Source organism: Salvelinus fontinalis, chromosome 18 (assembly GCF_029448725.1).
Source record: "Salvelinus fontinalis isolate EN_2023a chromosome 18, ASM2944872v1, whole genome shotgun sequence".
Lineage (NCBI taxonomy): Eukaryota > Metazoa > Chordata > Actinopteri > Salmoniformes > Salmonidae > Salvelinus > Salvelinus fontinalis.
In genome coordinates, this window is record NC_074682.1 from 16,100,791 (window position 1) to 16,125,785 (window position 24,995).

Below are 24,995 nucleotides of genomic sequence, written 5' to 3' on the forward strand. Positions count from 1 at the left end.
CGTTTGGTCGGAGAAATGAGTTTGGGTAGCCAGGCAACAGATAAGGGGCAAAAATAGAATCTGTCATAGGCAATAGAGGGACTCAGAGCCATATATTAAGAGAGTTAGCCCAACTTTTTGAATTGTTTGTATTTTTCAAATTCTAGACATTCGGTTACATAGCATTGTATTCTCCATGTAATAATAATGGGGAGCTTACACGGCTGCCATAGAATGTTGAAGTGTCATGTAAATGCTTCATAATGCAGAAACCGCATTGGCCCAACTCTCACGGCTCTGAAGGGACTACTGTACATTGTCAATCTGCAGAATTCTGAGAGGAATACCAGACTTTTAAATGTTTTATTAGCCACATATTTAATCTCTCCGTTCTGGTATAGGCCACAGATTAGTCTGTTTTCTTAAGAAAAGGTCCTTTAGGAAGGCAGAGAAATCCCAATTCTAGTATTACGTTAGTGAAGTAATAATAACATTGGCACATTGGCTTAAGTAGTCTACAGGTTTGAAACCCTGTTAAATCTGATTTGCCAAGGAAACAGACTTTGTTAAATACCCATAGCATCACATAAAAAAAATATTCCTGCAATTCTCTTTATTTGATGAGATAAAACCCATCACATCTGTTCATAAAAAGTACATTTTTATGTGACCACATTATAATTTGAGGCCGCAGGAGAACTTGGTGTCAACTTCTGTCTCCAAAAAGAGTAACATAGTAACTCATCTATGTTCTGTTAAACTATGTTTGCACTGTTAAGTAATGTGTTGATGTCCAGTAGGCATTTGCACGAGTTCATCTCATTTACAAGAGGAGGAAACCTTGCAGATCGAGCCCTCTGACGGTCTCTCGCTGTTTGCTCTCTTGTATTTGTGCAACACTTTTTTCACAGCGGATGGTTTTTCACTGCGCGTAATCTCTGAGACAAAGGCTTTTCCTGAAACATGAGGGCCTTGGGCCTGTCCTGTATTCATGCTGCTGTTGCTGTACTTTGTCAAATACAACCAAATGTCCATGTAATATAGACGGGTCAGACATGGATTACAGCTCCATGTGGTTTTCTTGGCTGATTTGTGCTGTGAAATGGTTTATCTTGTGATTTGGGCCTTGTTTCTTCCTCTGTCCACAAGCGCTTCTCCTGCCTGCCTGTGTGGAACAAAAGATTAGCAGCCAGGAAATGCCCCAGCCAATCAGCTGCAGCCTTACATCATGCCAGTGAGAGCAGGCCACTCACAGCCTGGCTTCTATCCTAGCAGTCGATCAGCCAGCCTGGAGAGCCGTGGCTATGCTATGAGCAGGGTGAGGACTTAGAGGGCTGTTTGTCCTCCATGTTTTAACAAGCATTGACATATAACACACTGAGTTTGTTAGCCATGCATCCACAGAGGTAAGCTTGATTTTTATTATTTCACTTCCTCTTTAATAAGCTACCAGCTACTGTGTATGTTATGTGCCTCAGGAATACAGGTTTGTCTCATGGAGAGAGAAGGGGGGAGAGAGCCTGCTAGTCCCTAGAACACAGGAGTGGAGCCTGGCAGGAGAGCAGAGCACAGCAGGCTGCCTGCCTCTCCTCTGCTGACTGTATATGTCTCTGGTCACATAGGGGATCAGCCTGTCTTCATACCTTTGTACAGAATATACCATGGCAAGAGGAATATATCCCTTTTGGAATAAGGCACAGGATTGATCAGTTTGGCTAGGTTGTGGTTGGGTTGTAAGGGTTTATGACTGTGTCACAGGCCTGTACATTCAAAATGGAAGTTGTGGGGAGGGGAGAGGGCCGTAGCAGGGAGAGAGAACATTCATTAGGGGATCCCAGTGGATTTAACAGATGGTAAAGAGACAGCTCAGCAATGACAGCACAGCAAGAATGATTTAGGCCTCAGAGTGGTATTAGTGCATGGCACTACTTTTAATCTTACACCCTCCAAGCAGGAAGTAGTCAATCAAGATGAACTATGATGGCTGTACAGTCAGGGTGTTTTTCCAGACTACTGTTTATAACAATGGGTAGTATTCACATTCTTGTTTTAGCATGTTGAATCATTGAACATGTTTCGTCTGGGTTTAAACCAACATATACAGTACCGTTTTTTAACAACTAGCTGAAATAAAATGTCTCTGGATGTTAGATTATATGCCTCAACAGTTTAGTATCTGGTGAGAAAATCTGCCTAATGTTATTTTTCAGTTCACAGCTTTCTCTTTGCTGTGGAGTGGCATCCATTTCAGAGAGCTTCCCCTTTCTGTGCCTCGGGTCTAGACACTCTGGGTGTTTGTATGTGAAGCCTGATGAAGGGAAGCAAGGCTGCTTCAGACAGAGCCTTGGACAAAAGTATATATTTATCCCAAAAGGATATGAGAATCTCTACATCTCTAGTGGAACTCATAGAATTTGCACACATAGACGAATGCTGTATGTCGGCAGATGTTATGACAACAACCATGCAAAATGCTTTAATGTCTGGCATGTAACGTCAACTGCCTCAAATTGAATTGCCTGAAAAACAGCTTCTATTACCAGGCCATCAAACTGTTTAACAGCCATCACTAGCCATCTACCAGGTGATACACACTCACTAACACAAAACACACACCTCATACTCACAAACGCATGCAGCAATGCCTACTCACACACACAGCCAATGCTGCTGTCCCATGTTATAGAGACTTTAAACCACTGGACACTTTCGGTTTCACACGAAACAAGAAAACCATGTCATTCTGGCACTCATTTTTAATTATTCACCATACCTGAGTAGTCTGACCTTTCCTAACGACCTTCACCTTGTTCAGATTTATTCTCCATGTTAAACCATCATTGTTTTTGTCCATTATGATCTTAATGGCAGCATTAGTATTTATTTAACTACAAATAGAGATCTGGTTCTGGTACTGGCAGAATAAAATAAGTAATAGCAATACCACTGTTGGTTAAAAGTATAGACACAATGTTAAGGTCCAAGCCCTTAAGGATTTATTTGACCATAGGTAATGCCAGTAGGAAAGTATTGGACAGGGAAAAGGGTGTTGGCACTGGCTGCATGTTCTTCAGTCTAAACCACAGCCGTCCATTTTGATTCCGAGGCCTGTGACATTTTCAGCCCTGTCTTTGTAAGGCCCTTCCTGCATTCCTGTGAGCCGGTCTGCTGGTAAGCTGTGTGTGCTTTCTACAGCAGCTCGCCTCAGCTGGAGCCGTGTGTGTGCAGAGCAGGCAGGGAGGGAATGTCTTCAAAATGGACGCCATACACACTGCCTCAGAGCCGTGGAGGAAGAGGGAGGGAATCTGATACGCTCCCTCTAAGCCTGTGTAACTGCATCCCCCATGTTTTAGAACATGCACACAGCCAGTGAGGGCTATATGGACTTTGAGGGACTTGGTTGCAGAGGTTTTGTGAGAGTGAGGAGAAATCCTCTCTGCATTGCAGCACTGTGTCTGAGGAAAGAAGGGAGAAGATAGCCTGTGTGGCACACTAAGCCGGGCGCCCAATCAGGCAACTCCTCCGTGTGGCGCACAAACCAATCAGAAGCCCACAGCTGAGGTTAAAGATTGACAATCGCAGAGAGAGCAGCAGGAAGAGCAAGGCCCTTCTGGAAAATTCTGCTTTGTCTCATCCCCCACCGGCCTCACTAATTGAAAAAAAAAAAAGCCTGAAGAATTCTGTGCGTAAAGAGCAAAAAAGGTATGCTGTCAATTTCCTACATTGAAGCATGGGTTTTGTGTCAAGAGAGGGTATGGGAGGGGTGATATCACTATATTCATGAAAATAATGTATTTTCTGCAATGCTTTAACAACAGGAAGGGGTGTTGTTGGAAGATTGGGAGGCATTGATTTATTGTGTTTTCACTGTTCTCTCCCTCTGCTCTCCTGGCCTGGGGAGGAGGGGATGTAGCTGAGTGAGACTATCTCTGTCTTTGCTGACAGGTTATGTCAGAGGTGGAGGCCAGTAAAGCCAATGCTCTGTCACTGCAGATGTAGCTGTCATTTTCTACCCGAGATGGAGAGGAGAACTAAGACAGAGAGGAGGATAGAGAGGTGGTGGAAAAGGGACTACATTTGCTGCTCTAACAGGGAGCTGCTATCTTGGTATCCCGCACTCTCGCATTCTAATTATGCTGCTCTCCCCAAGAGCTAAATAAAAAGCTTGTGAAATGGAACCCATCTGAGCTGTGAGACAGTAGCTTGTGCCTTGGCGTCAAAGAAAATGGCTGAAATAAGGGGATCGACACATTTGGTGTCTGAATAACAAGGAGGTTGATGTTCAGCTGATACTGAGTAAAACAGTGGCTTTCCCACAAGAAAGTACTGTTTAAATTCAAGGAAGTGTGCATTTAAATGATGCACATGCATAGGGATGGGGCTGTGTTTGTGCAAGACAAAGAAACAGGAATGTTTGAGTTGCTTCTCTCTTGAGGGATATGATGTGCATGAGTGTGATGTTGCATTTAGGGGGTTTTGGGACTGGGGATAGTTCCATTATAGAGGGCATTGTAGTCACCATGCAGTTGTAGAGCGGATGGTTCTCCATTGCCCCTGCCTCAGTTCAGCCTTGACCTGTCTCTCTCAGAAGTCTCAGTCATGGAACCCAAGGGTGGTGGGCTCAGGATTCATGGGTGACAGGAAGGAGAAGATATATTGAGTTTAATGCATGATTGTTTTTCAAGTCATGTTGAAACTAGGACACATTTAGCTGTTGGTTACAAACCAGTTAGTTACATACAGTCCCATCCATGCCCAGTCATTTACAGTAGATGAGATGTCTGTATAATTTGTTAATCTGAGAAATCCCCTTTTGACATCGCAGCCTGGTCTCATAGACTAGACGTAACATAATAAACATAAACCTCTTGACACTCAAATTAGTATGATATGGTATGGTTACATAAGACAGAAGGTTACTTAACCTCTCTTGGGTACGTGAGACGTTAGCGTCCCACCTCTTCAACAGCCAGTGAAACTGCTGCGCGCCAAATTCAAATACAGAAATACTCATTATAAAAATTCAGAAAACAAAACATATTTTACATAGGTTTAAAGATTAACTTCTTGTGAATCCAACCACAGTGTCAGATTTAAAAAATGCTTTATGGCAAAAGCATACCTTACGATTATTTGAGAACATAGCCCAGCAGACAAATCATTACAAACAGTAACCAGCCCAGTAGAAGAGTTACACAAGTCAGAAATAGAGATAAAATTAATCCCTTACCTTTGATGATCTTCATATGGTTGCACTCAGCAGACATTCATTTACTCAATAAATGTTCCTCTTGTTCGATAAAGTCTCTTTATATCCAAAAACCTCCGTTTTGTTCGCACGTTTTCTTCAGTAATCCACAGGCTCAAACGCAGTCAAAACAGGCAGACAAAAAATCTAAATTGTATCCGTAAAGTTCATAGAAACATGTCAAACGATGTTTATATTCCATCGTCAGGTTGTTTTTAGCCTAAATAATCGATAATATTTCAACCGGACAATAACGTTGTCAATATAAAATGTAAACAAGAAAGGCATTCTCTCGGTCTCGCGCATGAAAAATCTCTGTGATACTTTAGGGTCCACTCATTCAGACTCTTGCTCTTACTTCCTAATTTTTCAGAATACAAGCCTGAAACAATTTCTAAAGACTGTTGACATCTAGTGGAAGGCATAGGTACTGCAATTTGAGTCCTAAGTCAATGGATACTGTAATGGCATTGAATAGAAAACTACAAAACCAAAATAAAAATACTTCCCGAATGGATTTTTCTCAGGTTTTTGCCTGCCAAATTAGTTCTGTTATACTCACAGACACTATTTTAACAGTTTTGGAAACTTTAGAGTGTTTTCTATCCAAATCTACCAGTTATATGCATATCATATCTTCTGGGCCCGAGAAGCAGGCAGTTTAATTTGGGCATGCTTTTCATCCAAAATTCTGAATGCTGCCCCCTACTCTAGAGAAGTTAAAGCTGCAATATGTAACTTTTTGTGCAACCTGACCAAATTCACATAGAAAGGTGAGTTATAGATATGTCACTCTCATTGAAAGCAAATTAAAGTAGTGGTAGATCTGTTCTATGTACGCTATATCTATGCTTCCCGTGCTTAAGTTTCATTTTTGCGTCTTTTGTACACCAGATTCAAACATTGGTTATGGAAAATATATTTCACAGTGGTTTAGATGATACATTGATTCTGTATACGATACTTGCTGGTTTTGTCACAAACTAAAATTAGGCAAACTATTAGAATTTTAGCAACCAGGCAATGGCGCAGCGATTTCTGCATAGTGCATCTTTAAGGCTGGCCAGGGTGGGTGGGTGTATAACGTGAATGTCTAGCAACCCAAAGGTTGCGTGTTCGAATCTCATCAGACAACATTACAATTTTAACTACTTTGCAACTACTTAGTATGTTAGCTAACCCTAACCTTAACCCCTACACCAAGCCACCTAGCTAATGTTAGCCACAACTAATTGGAATTCGTAACATATCATATGTTTTGCAAATTCATAACATATTATACGAATTGCAATTCGTAACATATTGGAGGAATTGTAATTTGTAACATATCATACAAAATGGATGAGTCTTGGGGCGGCAGGTAGCCTAATGGTTAGAGTGTTGGGCCATTAACCGAAAGGTTTCTAGATCAAATCCCCAAGCTGACAAGGTAAACATCTGTCGTTCTTCCCCTGAACAAGGCAGTTAACCCACTGTTCCTAGGCCGTCATTGTAAATAATAATTTGTTCTTAAATGACTTGCCTGGTTAAATAAAACAATAAAAAAATGGACATCCATAAATTAATACATACCATACGGAATGTAGCATATCATATATCAATTTGAGTGTCCCGGATTTACATTTACTATGTTACGTCTACCCCTGAGTCCAGGTTGGACATCAATGCACAAGTGTGAGTTCACATGTAAATAGGATTCAACACGATTTTATGAAATACATGGCTTCACAAAAGCATGTCTAATCCCTGAGAAATTGTTCTAATGAGACAATGACAGATGATTGGTACTTTTTTTGACCAGAAGTTGTTTTGAAGATGGGGAGAAGTACAGGGCATTCGGAAAATATTCAGACCCCTTCCCCTTTTCCACATTTTGTTACATTACAGCCTTATTATAAAATGGATTAAATACACACAATACCCCATAACGACAAAGCAAAAACAGTTAAAAACAAATACCTTATTTACATAAGCATTCAGACTCTTTCCTATGAGACTCAAAATTGAGCTCAGGCGCATCCTGTTTCCATTGATCATCCTTGAGATGTTTCTACAACTTGATTGGAGTCCACCTGCGGTAAATTAAATTGATTGGACATGATTTGGAAAGGTCCTGTCTATATAAGGTCCTACAGTTGACAGTGCATGTCAGAGCAAAAACCAAGCCATGAGGTCAAAGGAATTGTCTGTAGAGCTCCGAGACAGGATTGTGTCAAGGCACAGATCTGGGGAAGGGTACCAAAACATTTCTGCAGCATTGAAGGTCCTGAAGAACACAGTGGCCTCTATCATTCTTAAATGGAAAAAGTTTGGAACCACCAAGACTTCCTAGAGCTGGCCGCCCGGCCAAACTGACCATTCACAGGAGAAGGGTCTTGGTCAGGGAGGTGACCAAGAACGCAATGGTCACTCTGAAAGAGCTCCAGAGTTCCTCTGTGGAGATGGGAGAACCTTCCAGAAGGACAACCATCTCTGCAGCACTCCACCAATCAGGCCTTTATGGTAGAGTGGTCAGATCCAGAGCCACTCCTCAGTAAAAGGCACATGACAGCCCGCTTGGCGTTTGCCAAAAGGCACCTAAAGGACTCTGACCATGAAAACAAGATTCTCTGGTCTAATGAAACCAAGATTGAACTCTTGGCCTGAATGCCAAGCATCACGCCTGGAAACCGGGCACCATCCCAACGGTGAAGCATGGTGGCAGAGAAGAATGGGAGAAACTCCCCAAATACAGGTGTGCCAAGCTTGTAGCATCATACCCAAGAAGATGCGAGGCTGTAATCGCTGCCAAATGTGCTTTAACAAAGTACTGAGTAAAGAGTCTGAATACTTATGGAAATGTCATGTTTCAGTTTTTCCCCCAATAAATTAGCAAAAAAAACGATTTAATTCATTTTAGAACAAGGCTGTAATGTAACAATATGTCAAGTCAAGGGGTCTGAATACTTTTCAAATGCACTGTATGTCTGTTATAAAAAAAGGTTCTGCGTTTTTTGACACACAGATCAACTGTACTAGTTGTTGAGGCTTTGATCTTGTCCCATCTTGATTACTGTCTGGTAATATGGTCAGGTGCAGCAAAGAAAGACCTACTGTAGCAAAGCTGCAGTTGGCTCAAAACAAAGCAGCACACCTTGCCCATAAACTGTTCACATAGAACTAACATCAACAACATACTGTACATGATAGTCTTTCATGGTTGACGACAAATTTACTACTTCTCTTTGTCTTTTTAAGAAACATTTGTGTATTGAAAATGCCTCACCACTTGTATAATCTATTTGCATACACTTCAAACAGACATACATAAAACCAGACATGCCACTATGGGTTTCTTCACGATACCCAAACCAAAAACCGATTTGAATGTGTCACTCAGTTATCTATAGAGCCATATCATCGTGGAATGCTCGGCCACCAGAGGTTACTCAGGCAAAAAGCAAGTTTAGCTTTAAAAACAGATAAAAAAACATATTGCATCCCAGTGCCTCTCTTCTGTAAAAATAACATCTAATTTAACTGTACTGTATTTAAGAATATGAATAGGTACGGTTGAAGTCGGAAGTTTACATACACCTTAGCCAAATACATTTAAACTCAGTTTCACAATTCCTGACATTTAATCCGAGTAAAAATTCCCTGTTTTAGGTCAGTTAGGATCACCACTTTATTTTAAGAATGTGACATGTCAGAATAATAGCAGAGAGAATGATATATTTCACATTTTATTTCTTTCATCACATCATTTTGCAACCTTTCATCACAGTGGGTTAGACATTTACATACACTCAATTAGTATTTGGTAGCATTGCCTTTAAATTGTTTAACTTGGGTCAAACATTTTGGGTATCCTTCCACAAGCTTCCCACAATAAGTTGGGTGACTTTTGGCCCATTCCTCCTGACAGAGCTGGTGTAAGTGAGTCAGGTTTGTAGGCCTTCTTGCTCGCACACGCTATTTCAGTTCTGCCCACACATTTTCTATAGGATTGAGGTCAGGGCTTTGTGATGGCCACTCCAATACCTTGACTTTGTTGTCCTTAAGCCATTTTGCCACAACTTTGGAAGTGTGCTTGGGGTCATTGTCCATTTGGAAAACCCATTTGCGACCAAGCTTAACTTCCTGACTGATGTCTTGAGATGTTGCTACAATATATCCACATAATATTCCTGCCTCATGATGTCATCTATTTTGTGAAGTGCACCAGTCCCTCCTGCAGCAAAGCACCCCCACAACATGATGCTGCCATCCCGCGTGCTTCACGGTTGGGATGGTGTTCTTCGGCTTGCAAGCATCCCCCTTTTTCCTTCAAACATATCGTTGGTCATTATGGCCAAACAGTTTTATTATGTTTTTTATTATGTTACGTTTCATCATAACATTTTTTCTCCAAAAAGTACAATCTTTGTCCCCATGTGCAGTTGCAAACCAGCAGTGGCTTATTCTTTGCTGAGCGGCCTTTCAGGTTATGTCGATATAAGACTCGTTTTACTGCGGAGATAAATACTTTTGTACCTGTTTCCTCCAGCATCTTCACAAGGTCCTTTGCTGTTGTTCTGGGATTGATTTGCACTTTCCGCACCAAAATACGTTCATCTCTAGGAGACAGAACACGTCTCCTTCCTGAGAGGTATGAAGGCTGCGTGGTCCCATGGTGTTTATACTTGCGTACTATTGTTTGTAATAGATGAAAATGGTACCTTCAGGTGTTTGGAAATTGCTCCCAAGGATGAACCAGACTTGTGGAGGTCTACAATTTTTATTCTGAAGTCTTGGCTGATTTAATTTGATTTTCCCATGATGTCAAGCAAAGAAGCACTGAGTTTGAAGATAGGCCTAGAAATACATCCACAGGTACACCTTCAATTGACTCAAATAATGTCAATTAGCCTATCAGAAGCTTCTAAAGCCATGACATCATTTTCTAGAAATGTCCAAGCTATTTAAAGGCACAGTCAACTTAGTGTATGTAAACTTCTGACCCACTGGAATTGTGACACAGTGAATTATAAGTGAAATAATCTGTCTGTAAACAATTATTGGAAAAATTACTTGTGTCATGCACATAGTAGATGTCCTAACCGACTTGACAATAGTTTGTTAACAATAAATTTGTGGTGTGGTTGAAAAACAAGTTTTAATGACTCCAACCTAAGTGTATGTAAACTTCTAAATTCAACTGTATGTACATTTTATTGTTGTGCCTTGATGTCTTTCCTATATATAACTCTTATTTAATGTTTTTATTTTGTGTAATATCTTATGTTGTTCTTGTCTTGAACTATTCTGTACTCTGTCATGTATTTGTACGTTTTGTGTGGACCCCAGGAAGAGTAGCTGCTCAATGTGCAGTATCTAATGGGGATCCTAATTAACTAAACTAATCATTTGACCTAGTCCAATCACATTCTGTCAGTTTGACACTCTGGAACTCTTCACATTGGAACACTGCTTTACTAGACATTAAGGGCAGCGCTAATTCATACAGGGAACCCGAGTGTTGGCTTCTGCAATGCATTAGCTGACGTCGCATCATATTCTACAAACACTTCCTACCTTTAATATGGTGGTCTATTTAGCTGATCAGTTTTACTCACTCATTCTCTGCTACCTGTATTTCTGTTGGTTGCTTGATAGTATGCGGTTGCATTTTCTAGCGCCCACCCCATCCTCCACCTTTTTGGTTCTGTGTTTCCTTCTTGCAGTGGGATTGGTATAGCGTAACTTGCGCCGTGCCTGTAATTATCATTATTATCTTAACATGACACACGTAGTGAGCTACCCCAAAGGATCAGAGCCTAACGCCAAGACTAATGTATTACATGTTGGAATCTTTTTCTAATAAATGGTTAAATGAATACGTGGCGTTTCCTGTTTTGAAATTGCTTTACTAAATATTTTCCTTCTCCCAATAAGAGAGGGACTCTTACTGGCCATAGCCGGCACCCAAATGAACAGCGTGTGTCTGTGTCCAGTCAGAATTGGTTGAGACAGAGTTTGCTTCTGGGCCAAATGGACTCTCGCTCTAAGAATAACCCCATTGTAGTGAGACTGAGAGAGTGAGTCTCACTGCCAAGTGAGTCTGTGTTAAAGCAGACCTTTACAGCCAGACGGGATTATGTCTTTCCCCTGAAAATGATACTAGATCCACACAAATAAGATTTGTAAGACTTCAGCAGATGCTCTTATACAGTGTGATTTTATGATTGTTACCAAGTACATACTGTGGAGGAAGCCATGTCTGGTGGAAGCATAGTGAGTCAAACTGTAGAACGCATTGGATGAAATTATCTATGTTGGGAGTCTTTTTCTGTAGGTGTTGTCATAACAGGGCATTAATAGTGCCTCTTTTCCCTGCGTCAGTGTGGCTGAGGAGGAGGTGAAGACTGAGTCGGATGCAGTAGAGGGGATGGAGATCTCTACACGATCCAAAGGTGAGAAAAAAACAAAGCTGAGCTATACTATTACTTATGATTGCCTATGCCTGTGTGGAGTATGTGGTGGTGGTGAAAGGGTTTATTTTATTGCTCCCATGTTGAGTGTACTGTATGTGTGCATGCATGTGTGTGTCTGGTACAGCTGAACGATACAAGGTACAAGATGGAGGCTAATGTGCTGCTTCTGTTCATATCGCTGTCATGTCTTATCGCTATGGCAACTGGTTGTATCTGCTGTACAGTATAAAACAATGAACATCTACTGTTCTATGGCTAGTACATGCACCTTCTTCTTAGAAATATTGCATCTGTCATGTTGGCTTGTCTGACCTTTGACCCCTCTCTGCAGTTTCAGTCCCTGGGTCAGTGGAGCGAGCAGCGCAGAAACGAAAGGTGCCCAGCCCCTCTCACTCATCCAACGGTCACTCCCCTGCTGAGACCTCCTCCAGCCCGGTCAAAAAGAAGAAGAAACCAGGAGCAGTCAGCAGCAGTAAAGACCAGGTGCGACCTCCCCCTCCACTCTCCTCTGTGCTCACACTGTGGGGGCTTTCAGAGGCTGCTGGGTTTCTGTTACACTGCAATATATCCTACTAAAAAAACTAACTTTCGGTTCCAATTTAGTCTTTTGGTATGCCATGGGACTATTTGATGTTTGTGAGACCAAGGGTTTATATTTTCTTATAGTGTTACAGTTAACAATTGTATTAGGACATATAGGCTATCTAAATGATTATTGTTTCGTTAATGTGTGTTTGCATGCTTAATTTTGCCTACTGAAATCAAGAATTTGATTGAGTTTTTGGATATTGCTCAAAGAAAAACTGATGCAAGTAATGTTTAACACTTATCAGCTTTATAAATGGTCAATTATAATAGCAACATTGGTTTATAAGCCATGGATCAAAGCTTGTCTCAATGCAAAACAGTAATGGGTGTGGACCAAAACACAGTTTCTCAGATCCAATCATTAAGTGATACTAAAGGCTAGTTTCTCAAACTGATCCTTTTCACTGTCTTTGACCTTTGAAAAGGGATTTGCAATATAATCTACAGCGATTCTCTTCCAGTTTGATAACAGAAATGATCAATTAATACATTTTTGAATGCCTTATGTTGCAACACAGAGTTATAAGCAGTCTGTGCTTTGGACCGTTACTATGTAACTTCTGTTGATTATTTTTTTTAAATTGCATGTCTGTGCTGCTCATGTAAACTCACTCCTAAATTAAATGTTGAACCCCTCCAACTTTCTCCTTCTCTTGCCTGCATTTCAGTCAGAACTAAGACATGGTCCCTTTTACTATGTGAAGCAGCCAGCACTCACCACAGACCCTGTTGATGTTGTACCGCAGGACGGCAGGAATGACTTTTACTGCTGGCTGTGCCACCGCGAGGGCCAGGTGCTCTGCTGTGAGCTCTGCCCGAGGGTGTACCACGCCAAGTGCCTCAAACTGCCCGCAGAGCCCGAGGGTGACTGGTTCTGCCCTGAGTGTGAGGTACTCGCTTGTGGGTGGGACTGGAAACCAGTTGTCTACTAGGAAGACAACTTTAAAATGCGTGGGAGGTTTTAGGCTGGGGGTTGAGCCCTGACTATGATGAAAGACATCCCTATTTATTGGAAGTCACAGAGTTGATCTTGGAGCTAAAATAAATTCTGATCATGTTGGTTTACGATGTTGTCAAGGTAGTAAAATGAGGCTTGATACTGAGAATATCCTTTGAGATGGCAAAATACCTTTGAAGCTAACATCTTTCTCTCTACCTCTTTTCTTTCAGAAAATAACAGTTGCTGAGTGCATAGAGACTCAGAGTAAAGCAATGACGATGCTAACACTAGACCAGCTGTCTTACCTGCTAAAGTTTGCACTCCAGAAGATGAAACAGCCAGGTGTAAGTGCACTGACCTCCCTCCTCTACCTGGCTGATTAGTCCCAGTAACACTAAAAACAAATATCAGGTCTGTTGGGAAATCAACTGGATATAGTGCATATTGCAATGGCTTGTGCTTCTGCTTTCACCCTCCCCACATTGTCATGGAAGAACTCTATTTAATTTCTACCTTTTCTAACTGTTGTCATTGACTAATTGTTTTGACAGTAGATATATTGGACTATTGAAGAATAGAGATAGATGTATTAGTAATTCCAATGCGAGTGAACAGAGCTCTCACACAAACACAATGGAATGGTCTTGCGCTTGTTGATATGATCTGATTCTAAGACTGCTTAATGCTTTCTCATGGTTTTATTTTCCATCAGTGATGATGTCCATTGCCCCTGCCCTTATACACGGAGAACTGCACCCTGCCAAATGATTTCCTATACTCAGAGTCTGAAGTATCTTTTGGTGTTCTGATTACAAAGTGGTTACCTATGTCATAAGTAAGGAAGCTCTCTAACAACACTAAAGCACCCCAAGCCTGTTTTCGCCAGTCTCCTCCTCTACAATGGCATAAAGAGGAAAGGGACCATTGAACCAAGGGTGCAGTTTGTAAAGCGTGGTGTGGTGAGGATACAGTTGCCCCTCTTACTCTTTTTCAGGACCAACCACGCTCGTCATCTCACTCCCCCCATGCAGCCGCCACGCAGAGAAAGGCTTTTAATTGGGTAATCAATCAAACACACTAAAAAAAGACCCCATCATATTTTCCGTTCGTTTTTTTCCCCTCCTGTTTGGAGTGTTCTTTTTGTTTTGTGTGTCTGTTTTTAGTTGCTGTTGTCTGTCCTGGGGTGGTAGAGTCTGGGTGGTAAGGTGTGTGTGTCTGTGTGTTTGTTAAGGAGGTCATGCAGTTGAATCCTAAATTGAGATGCGTGCAAGGCAAGCCATTTTAAATCTTGACCTAAATTTTGAATTGATGCCAATTTTATATATTTACATGAAAGTTGTAGCTGTGCTTGTGTCTCAAGTTAGGATTTGGCCTAAGTGTGGCCTGTATTTGGAATATGAAGGTTAATTCACTGTGCACGTCTCTTTTATATCTTCTCCAGACGGAACCCTTCCAGAAGCCAGTATCTCTTGAACAGCATCCGGACTACGCAGAGTATATTTTTCACGCCATGGACCTCTGTACATTAGAGAAGGTTATTGTTCCGTGCTTATTTCTTTGGGGTTAGAACTACAATCCCAAACCTTACCAGTTGTTGATCACTGACCTTTTCTATTTTTTTTTCTCCAGAATACAAAGAAGAAAATGTATGGCTGTACCGAAGCTTTCTTGGCAGATGTGAAATGGATTTTACACAACTGCATAATTTATAATGGAGGTCAGTGTCCGTGTTTAGATTGCAATGGATTTTCACTGGTTTCAATAACTGGTTTGTAGTTATTTCTAATGGTGACCTTCTTATTCCAGGAAATCATAAGCTTACTGCCACAGCTAAAGTCATCGTGAAAATCTGTGAACATGAGGTGAGTATGGGAAGGCGTTCAATAATTTTTTCAGGCCTTCAGAAGACACCTACAATTGTTACACCTACAATGATTCTTCTCTTTCAGATGAATGAGATTGAAGTCTGTCCGGAATGCTATCTGTCAGCCTGCCAAAAGAGAGACAACTGGTTCTGTGAGCCATGTGTGAGTTCAGTTACTTAAACTCTCTTATTTACTTGTATCAAAGCTTGTGCTAAACGAGTCATACATTGGAATTGTAGTGCCTTGTGTATACCAAATGCTGCCTATATAATGGTCTCAGTATTATAACTAGTCTTCCTGCTTGCTTTGCTCAGAGTGATCCTCACCCTCTGGTGTGGGCCAAGCTGAAGGGGTTTCCATTCTGGCCTGCCAAAGCATTGCGGGACAAAGATGGGCAGGTGGATGCTCGCTTCTTTGGGCAACACGACAGGTAATTCCGCTTTGGTACCTACCTATGTCAATTATACTCATCAGTGCATTTGCATTTCTCAACTCTCTGTCTCTAGCCTCTGTCTCTAGCCAGCTGTTTAGTTGTGTTATGTTTCGTCACCTTCCAGGGCGTGGGTCCCCTTAAACAACTGCTACCTCATGTCCAAGGAGATTCCCTTCTCTGTGAAGAAGACTAAGAGCATCTTCAACAGCGCCATGCAGGAAATGGAGGTCTACGTGGAGAACATGAGGAAGAAGTTTGGAGTGTTCACCTACGCCCCCTTCAGGACGCCCTATACCCCTGACAACCAGTACCAGATGCTGCTGGACCCCGCCAACCCCTCATCCGGCTCGGTCCGGCCGGAGAAGCATGAAAAGATCAAGTTCAACTTCGACATGACTGCATCTCCCAAGATGCCCTTGTCCAGGAGCGTGCTGACAGGAGGGGGCGGGGGCATGGGCGGTGTTGGAGGGAGTGCAGGCCGGAGGATCTCCCTGACAGATATGCCCCGCTCGCCCATGAGCACTAACTCCTCTGGTCACACAGGCTCTGATGGAGAGCAGGAGACACCAGACAAGGTCCAGGCTAGAGCCCCAGCTAGCCACTACAGTGCTGGGGAGGAGTCTATGGACTGCACAGGTAGGTACTGCACACTGCCTCTCTAATGGTCTGGAGAGTCCTGGGACTACGGAATATACTGTAACAGCAACCTAGACTCTGTTTTTTGTTTTAAATCAAGCACTGTAAACGAAGTGCATGTTGAGTTCTTCTTCAATGCACAATTGCCATAAGTTATTTTAATAAAACCTACCTTTTAAATGCAGATCCAAGGAAGAGCATGACATTGATAGATACTGTATATCTGAACACTCCCCACAGCATCACCGGCTTCCACTCGACCTGATCTTGTCTCTGGTGCCAAGGACAGCCCTAAACCATTCCACTCCCAGGGCCCTGCCCTGCCTCTCGTTCCCAAGCAGGAGAAAGCAACACCCACAGGGAGCATCCTTAATCTCAACCTGGGTGAGCTGCCACAAAACCTGTCATCAAAACCTCAATCATCATCAAAGTTCAGCTATTTAGCACACCTGACCTGTGTAAGGCTTCATGACAGCAAAACACTATCCATAAACCCTAGAAACCTTAACCACATGTAAAGGCAGTTCTACTAGATGGTCTAGTGATTGTGGCTGATTTCAACCAGCTCATAACATTGTTTGTGGTTTCTTGTGCTGGCCTTTCAGACCGAAGCAAAGCCGAGATGGACTTAAAGGAGTTGAGTGAGACTGTGCAGCAGCAGCAGCAGCAGCAACAGCAGGGGGTGCCACCAGTCCTCACCTCACCCAAAAGACAGATCAGGAGCCGATTCCAGCTCAACCTGGACAGAACCATCAAGAGCTGCAAGGCCCAGCTGGGTGAGTGACCTAACCGCACTGCTAGAAAATAACCGCTTTAAGATACCAGGACATTTTTTTTTTTACTTGTATGATAACAACCATGCAAACCACTGCTGAAACCTTTGATGTTATACATTTACCCCAATTTCCCCTCTCTGCTTACAGGTATAGATGAGATCTCTGAGGACGTGTATAAGGGAGTGGAACACAGCGACTCCGAGGACTCTGATAAATCCGATTCGAGTGACAGTGAGTACGCCAGCGATGAGGAACAGAAACCTAAAGTGGGCCAGCACACTGAGGCCAATGACAAGGGCGAGAAGGACCCTTCCAAGAGGGGGTCCAAAGACCCCCTGCCCCCCATCCAAAACAAGGAGGGCAAAACAGAGGGGCCGGGGCCAGCAACTGCAACGGCAACCATGGGAGATGCAGGGGTACCATCTACCCTCTCTGAATCCTTGTCGAAAGAGAAGCAGGGTGTAGAGTCAGACAAAGAGCCCCCAGAGAAAGCCAAAGCAGTCCCTGCGTCCCCAGCCCCCAGAGAGAAGCCCCAGGTGAAGCAGGAGGCCAGGCAGACCTCTCTGGTGGATGACTCTGACTCTGAGAGGGAGCTGGTGATTGACCTGGGGGAGGACCAGGGGGGCAGAGACCGGAAGAGGACTAGGAAAGATGCACACGCCACCAAAGATCCACCAACCAATAAGACAGACGGTGAGAGTCCTCCTATTCTCTACCACTATTTGACAAAAATAATAGTTGCTGTTATTAATTAATTTCTTTCCATTCTAGGTAAAGCCCCCACCCCATCAAGTGGCCTTACTCCATCTCAAAACAACACAGCCCCTTCCTTAACCCCCAGTGTGAAAGATTCATCACAGTCTCCACTAGCCATCCCTCTAAACATGGTGCCCTTCACTACTGCTGCTCCCACCACCATTGGCCCCACCACCCTGGCCAGTGCCACATCAACAGCCTCCATCACAGCCTCCTCCGCCACCACAGCAGTGAAGAAACAGCGCCCTCTGCTGCCCAGGGAGACTGTCCCGGTGGTGCAGCGGGCAGTGGTGTGGAACCCCACCAACAAGTTCCAGACTTCCTCCCAGAAGTGGCACATGCAGAAGGTGCAGCGGCAGCAGCAGAATCCGCAGCCAGATACGCCTCAGCTGCAGACAGCATCACCTGGCCAGCCACAGACACAAAAATTGCCCCAAACGCCGGCATCTGCAACATCTTCATCCTCATTATCGCCAGAGCAAACTTCCCAAAGCACGCGGTACCAGACCAGGCAATCTGTCAAAGGTACACCACAGTATTAGTTGATAATTAAAAATTAGCACACTACAGAGAAAGTGGAGACAGCTAAAAAACTATTTGAGTGCAACCGCAGGCCTAAATACCATGACTGTGATGTCAATGATTAGTTTTGATTGTTGTTGTTTACTGTAGCTGTCCAGCAGAAAGACCCCCCACTCAGTACGTCCACGTCGGCTGTTACCCTGGTAACCAGTATCCCAGCCTCTGTGGCCATGATGGCAGCTCCCGGAGTAGGCAGTGGCCCCTCCACCTCCATGGCAGGGGACTTCCAGATCCCTACCGCATCAGCAGACGTAGCAGCTGACATCGCCAAGTACACTAATAAAGTGAGTATGCAAGACTTGGACTGATGGCCAAAGAGTAAACAAGCTGAAGGATGTACACTACACTCACTATCAGTATATTACAATAGTTTGGAGCTTGGAGCAGAGCTTATTGAAGCATACAGACTTTTGGGGGACAATTTTACATGCAGTACATGACCAAAAGTACGTGGACACCTGCTCGTCAAACTTTTAATTCCATTAATATGAAGTTGGTCCCCCCTTTGCTGCTATAAACAGCCTCCACTCTTCTGGGAAGGTTTTCCACTAGATGTTGGAACATTGCTGCGGGGACTTGCTTCACTTGCCACAAGAGTATTCATGAGGTCGGGCACTGATGTTGGGAGATTAGGCCTGGCTCGCAGTCGGCGATCCAATTCATACCAAAGGTGAATTGAGGTCAGGGCTCTGTGCAGGCCAATCAAGTTCTTCCACACCGATATCAACAAACCATTTCTGTATGGACCTCGATTGGTGCACGGGGGCATTGTCATAATGAAACAGGAAAGGGCCTTCCCCAAACTGTTGCCACGAAGTTGAAAGTACAGAATCGTTTAGAATGTCATTGTATGCTGTAGCATTAAGATTTCCCTTCACTGGAACTAAGGGGCCTAGCCAGAACCGTGAAAAACAGCCCCAGACCATTATACCTCCTACACCAAACTTTACAGTAGGGACTATGCATTGGGGCAGGTAGTGTTCTCCTGGCATCCGCCAAACCCAGATTTGTCCATTGGCCTGCCAGATGGTGAAGCGTGATTGATCACTCCAGAGAACGCATTTCCACTACTCCAGCGTCCAATGGTGGGGAGCTTAACACCACTCCAGCCGAAGCTTGGCATTGAGCATGGTGATCTTAGGCTTGTGTGCGGCTGCTCGGCCATGGAAACACATTTCATGAAGCTCTCAACGAGCAGTTCTTGTGCTGACGTTGCTTCCAACACTGTCCTCAGTGTTGCAACCGAGGACAGACAAGCTTCGTGCTTCAGCACTCGGCAGCCCCGTTCTGTGAGCTTGTGCTGCCTACCACTTCGAGGCTGAGTCGTTGGTGCTCCTAGACGTTTCCACTTCAAAATAACAGCACTTACAGTTGACCGGGGCATCTCTAACAGGGCAGGAATTTGACAAACTGACTTGTTGGAAAGGTGGCATCCTATGACGGTGCCACATTGAAAGTCACTAAGTTCTTCAGTAAGGCCATTCTACTGCCAATGTTTGTCTATGGAGATTGCATGGCAGTGTGATAAAGATTCTCAACCAATCAAATATGAGTTATTATTTAATGAAGTTATTACTAGTCAGCGGTCTCTTGGGTACTTTGGACAGTTTTGCTTCATTTCTCCTTTTTCCACAGATAGTGGATGCAATCAAAGGGACGATGACTGAGCTGTACACCGAGCTTTCCAAAAGCACTTCAGGGAACACAATAGCAGAGGTATGTATCTATCTGCTGGTCTCTCTCAGAGGCACCGAATAACACCCTGCATATAATAGTTAGCTGTATGACTCTGGGGAGTGAATGTATGTCCTTGTCTCTCCCACACAGATAAGACGATTGAGAATTGAAATAGAAAAACTGCAGTGGCTTCATCAACAGGAGCTTTCAGAAATGAAGCACAATCTAGGTAAGGACCTTTGCATTACTCAAGCTTCCACTGCAGATGACCCAGTCATTTCTGGGTCAAAGGACTGTCTCTCAGTATAGACGGGTTGGTTATTTAGCAACAAAACTGACGTGTGCGCAACTATGGGCCAAAACAGACGGGGTTGGCTTAGATTGTTGACAACACGTAAACAATATTCACCTCCAATGTTTATTGAAATCATAAATACAATTGCACAATTAGCACTTGTCTCTCAAATACATTGCTATTGTTGTAGCTAGATAGCAAATTTTTGCCATATTAGCATTGACATGATTGTTGACAACACGTAACCTATATTTCGTTTTCAATATGTATTGAAATCATAAATGCATTTGCACAATAAGCACTTGTTATTTCTCAAATGCATTGTTACAGTTGTTGGTTAGCAAATTTCGCCATATTAGCATTGACATGAAATCAGCCAAAACACCTCAAAACAAGACACGGTATCAATAACAAGATACAATGAGCTGAAACGAGCCACCTACAATTCCCCACATGGCAGCTTCTTGTTGCTAGCTATCTGACCATTGAGAATCATGATGCACATACATCATTTTCACAGTGGTGTAAAGTACTTAAAAAGTATTTTAAAGTATTTTTACTTAAGTAGTTGTTTGTGGTATCTGTACTTTACTATTGATATTTTTGACAACTTTTACTTTTACTTAACTACATTCCTAAAGAAAATAATGTACTTTTTACTCCATACATTTTCCCTGACACCCAAAAGTGCTCGTTACATTTTGAATGCTTAGCTGAGCAGAAAATGGTCTAGTTCACACACTTATCAAGAGAACATCCCTGGTCATTCTTATTGCCTCTGATCTGGCGGACTCACTAAACACAAATGCTTCGTTTGTAAATAATGTCTGAGTGTTGGAATGTGCCCCTGGCTAGCAGAAAATAAAAAAACAAGAAAATTGTGCCTACTGGTTTGCTTAATATAAGGAATTTGAAATTATTCATACTTTTACTTTTGATACTACAGTTGAAGTCGGAAGTTTACATACACTTAGGTTGGAATCATTAAAACCTGTTTTTCAACCACTCCACAAATTTCTTGTTAACAAACTATAGTTTTGGCAAGTCGGTTAGGACATCTACTTTGTGCATGACACAAGTAAATTTTCCCCAAATTTTTTACAGACAGATTATTTCACTGTATCACAATTCCAGTGGGTCAGAAGTTTACATACACTAAGATGACTGTGCCTTTAAACAGCTTGGAAAATTCCAGAAAATTATGTCATGGCTTTAGAAGCTTCTGATAGGCTAACTGCCATCATTTGAGTCAATTGGAGGTGTACCTGTGGATGTATTTTATGGCCTACCTTCAAACTCAGTGCCTCTTTGCTTGACATCATGGGAAAATCAAAATAAATCAGCCAAGACCTCAGAATAAAAAATGTAGACCTCCACAAGTCTGGTTGAATTTCCAAACACCTGAAGGTACCACGTTAACCACGTTAATAGTCCACAAGTATAAAGACCATGGGACCACGCAGCCATCATACCGCTCAGGAAGGAGACGCGCTCTGTCTCCTAGAGATGAACGTACTTTGGTGCGAAAAGTGCAAATCAATCCCAGAACAACAGCAAAGGACCTTGTGAAGATGCTGGAGGAAACAGGTACAAAAGTATCTATATCCACAGTAAAACGAGTCCTATATCGACATAACCTGAAAGGCCGCTCAACAAGGAAGAAGCCACTGCTCCAAAACCGGCATAAAAAGCCAGACTACGGTTTGCAACTGCACATGGGGACAATGATCATACTTTTTGGAGAAATGTCCTCTGGTCTGATGAAACATAGAACTGTTTGGCCATAATGACCATCGTTGTGTTTGGAGGAAAAAGGGGGAGGCTGCAAGCCGAAAAACACCATCCCAACCGTCATGTTGTGGGAGTGCTTTGCTGCACTTCACAAAATAGATGGCATCATGAGGCAGGAAAATTATGTGGATATATTGAAGCAACATCACAAGACATCAATCAGGAAGTTAAAGCTTGGTTGCAAATGGGTCTTCCAAATGGACAATGACCCCAAGCATACTTCCAAAGTTGAGGCAAAATGGCCTAAGGACAACAAAGTCAAGGTATTGGAATGGCCATCACAAAGCCCTGACCTCAAACCTATAGAAAATTTGTGGGCAGAACTAAAAAAGCGTGTGCGAACAAGGAGGCCTACAAACCTGACTCAGTTACACTAGCTTTGTCAGGAGGAATGGGCCAAAATTCACCCAACCTATTGTGGGAAGCTTGTGGAAGGCTACTCGAAACATTTGAGCCTAGTTAAACAATTTAAAGGCAATGCTACCAAATACTGATTGAGTGTATGTAAACTTCTGACCCACTGGGAATGTGATGAAAGAAATAAAAGCTGAAATAAATAATTCTCTATACTATTATTCTGACATTTTACATTCTTAAAATAAAGTGGTGATCCTAACTGACCTAAGACAGGGAATTTTTACTAGGATTTGTGAAAAACTGAGTTTAAATGTATTTGGCTAAGGTGTATGTAAACTTCCGACTTCAACTGTAAGTATATTTTAGCAATTACATTTACTTTTGATACTTATATTTAATACCAAATACTTCTCAAGTAGTATTTTACTGGGTGACTTTTACTTGAGTCATTTTCTATTAAGGTATCTTTACTTTTACTCAAGTATGACAGTTGGGTACTTTTTCCACAACTGCGATTTTCACGAGGTTGTCAGCCAACCCGTCTGTAACAATGGATGTCATTGACTGAGGAGAATTAATCACATTATTCTTTAGAAAAGGTTATGTTATTGTCTGATGTGTGTACATGTGCAGAGTTAACCATGGCTGAGATGAGGCAGAGTCTGGAGCAGGAGAGGGAGCGTCTGATGGCGGAGGTAAAGAAGCAGACAGAAGTGGAGAAACAGCAGGTGGTGGATGAGACCAAAAAGAAACAGTGGTGTGCCAACTGCAGGAAGGAGGCCATCTTCTACTGCTGCTGGAACACCAGCTACTGTGACTACCCCTGCCAGCAAGCCCACTGGCCAGAACACATGAAATCCTGCACACAATCAGGTAACACACACCAGCCATATTCAAAGCTGAATTTATACTAGTTAAAGAACATTGATTCCATCTGAATACAGGTACTAATTGTCTTACAACTGTATAGTTATATATTTCTGTTCTCATTTTGTAGCGACAGCCTCACAGCAAGAGCCTGAGTCAGGGTCCACGGCAGACGGCCCAAACAAAGCCTCAGGACAGTCCAACAGTGGTCAAACTTCTCCCAGAGAAACGACAGCATCTGCCCCCACAGATAAAGACTCTAACATGGAGAAAAGCAAGGACAATGTCACTGTCAGTCTGTCCTAACACTGAGCCCCTGCCCTGGCATTGAGTTATCACACTTGAACCTGTAACATAAAATACCGACACCTTCTTAGCTACTGTACATGGACACGTTTTGTTAGCATTAGTCTTTTCAAGCTGCTGCTCTGAAGGTATCAAAATACTTTTTTATTTTAAGTGATAATGACCAGAATTTCGTCTTTCCCAAACGCTATAATCATCCTTCTCCATCTCAAGTCCAGATGTACTTTATGCCCAAAGTACTATAGGACAAGTAACCACTAGAGAGCGCCACCTGTTCTCTTAATCACCGTCACCTTGCATTACACACGCTTTGCAAGCTCATAGAGAAGCAGCTTTTCATGGCCAAATTTGAGGGTTGGGTGTGTGAGGCAGATGTACAGAAAGTGTATCTATTGTTATACGTAATATTAATAAAACTGTATTGGGAGTGCATAATAAGTTTTGGTACTGTGTGAAAGAATTGGACAGTTTGGTCAATGATCACCCAGATGACCAAACGTAATGTGAATGGACCAGAATGGAACATGGCTTCAGATTATTGTTGATACAAATTATTTTCAACCACCATCTTGTATGTTAATTTATTCATTATTTATGCTGGAATGTTGCCTACAGTTTTATTGAGGAGATCATGTTCGATGGACTGCCTGTTGAATTAAGATATGGTACAGAGATAGTTATATGAAGCTTTTCCATTTCAGAATGTTTTTCTTTCCTCCCTTAGGACTAACGTTCATCATAATGCAACTGACATTTGTCCTGTATTCATATTTCTGTGTTCATACTCTTTCGTCTTGTATTGTTGTCACTGAGAAATAAACCATATTTATGGCAAACACAGGCCCTGAGAGGGAACAGAATACAACACTAGTTTTTGAAAGCCCTTGCATTTTCTATGTGTCTCCCACATGATGATACAAAAACATAAATGTATTTGGTTGAAAATGATCGGCTACGGTGAACTGAACACGTCTTTGTATGTCAGGTTTGAACGCTCTACTACAATTTATTCACTCATCTGCAGGAAACCCCATTTGATTTTCAAACTATTCTCCTACAGCATACTGTAATGGAGTCAGTCCTCCCTGTCCCGGTATAGAGAAGAGACTAAAGGAACTCTGTTGTATTTCATGTTTGTTTACATTCTGTAAATAAATAAGGTGTGTTGTTCTAAAACTGTGCATGGCTCTAATGTACCACCATTTCAGTCGCATATGCCCTCAAATATGTTGCTGTGTGACCTGGAATTTGGATTTGGAATCACCAGTGTGCCTACAAAAATATTCACCAACATATGGCATATGGCAATACCCTGGCTTCCCTGTGGTTTGTTTTGGAATCAGAATCTTTCCACTCCTGGCCTTCATTAGTGCTGTGGTAACAACGGAGCAATATAGCCACATACCTTCCAGCTCTCCTTTATCTGACAAATAGTCTGCAACAT

The 24,995-nt window shown here is 42.5% G+C and overlaps 1 protein-coding gene across 7 annotated transcripts; it reads left to right on the forward strand.

Moving 5' to 3' along the window:
* Positions 1-1,165: 1,165 nt before the first annotated feature.
* On the forward strand, positions 1,166-24,727 carry LOC129815062 (MYND-type zinc finger-containing chromatin reader ZMYND8-like). 7 transcript variants are annotated; one of them, XM_055868387.1, is made up of 21 exons: positions 1,166-1,297; positions 11,591-11,661; positions 12,014-12,165; positions 12,939-13,160; positions 13,441-13,554; positions 14,205-14,270; positions 14,652-14,744; positions 14,840-14,927; positions 15,017-15,072; positions 15,160-15,237; positions 15,390-15,505; positions 15,633-16,144; positions 16,385-16,528; positions 16,750-16,920; positions 17,068-17,613; positions 17,692-18,201; positions 18,349-18,542; positions 19,894-19,974; positions 20,086-20,164; positions 23,012-23,251; positions 23,376-24,727. In XM_055868387.1, exons 2-21 carry the CDS (start codon positions 11,637-11,639, stop codon positions 23,549-23,551), a joined length of 3,663 nt encoding a protein of 1,220 aa, XP_055724362.1. In that variant the 5' UTR covers positions 1,166-1,297; positions 11,591-11,636; the 3' UTR covers positions 23,552-24,727. The 7 variants fall into 7 exon arrangements, with proteins under 7 accessions (XP_055724362.1, XP_055724359.1, XP_055724365.1 ...); XM_055868384.1 differs by having other exon boundaries at positions 1,297-1,385; XM_055868390.1 differs by lacking the exon at positions 1,166-1,297 and adding an exon at positions 3,497-3,681.
* The last annotated feature ends 268 nt before the right edge of the window (positions 24,728-24,995 follow it).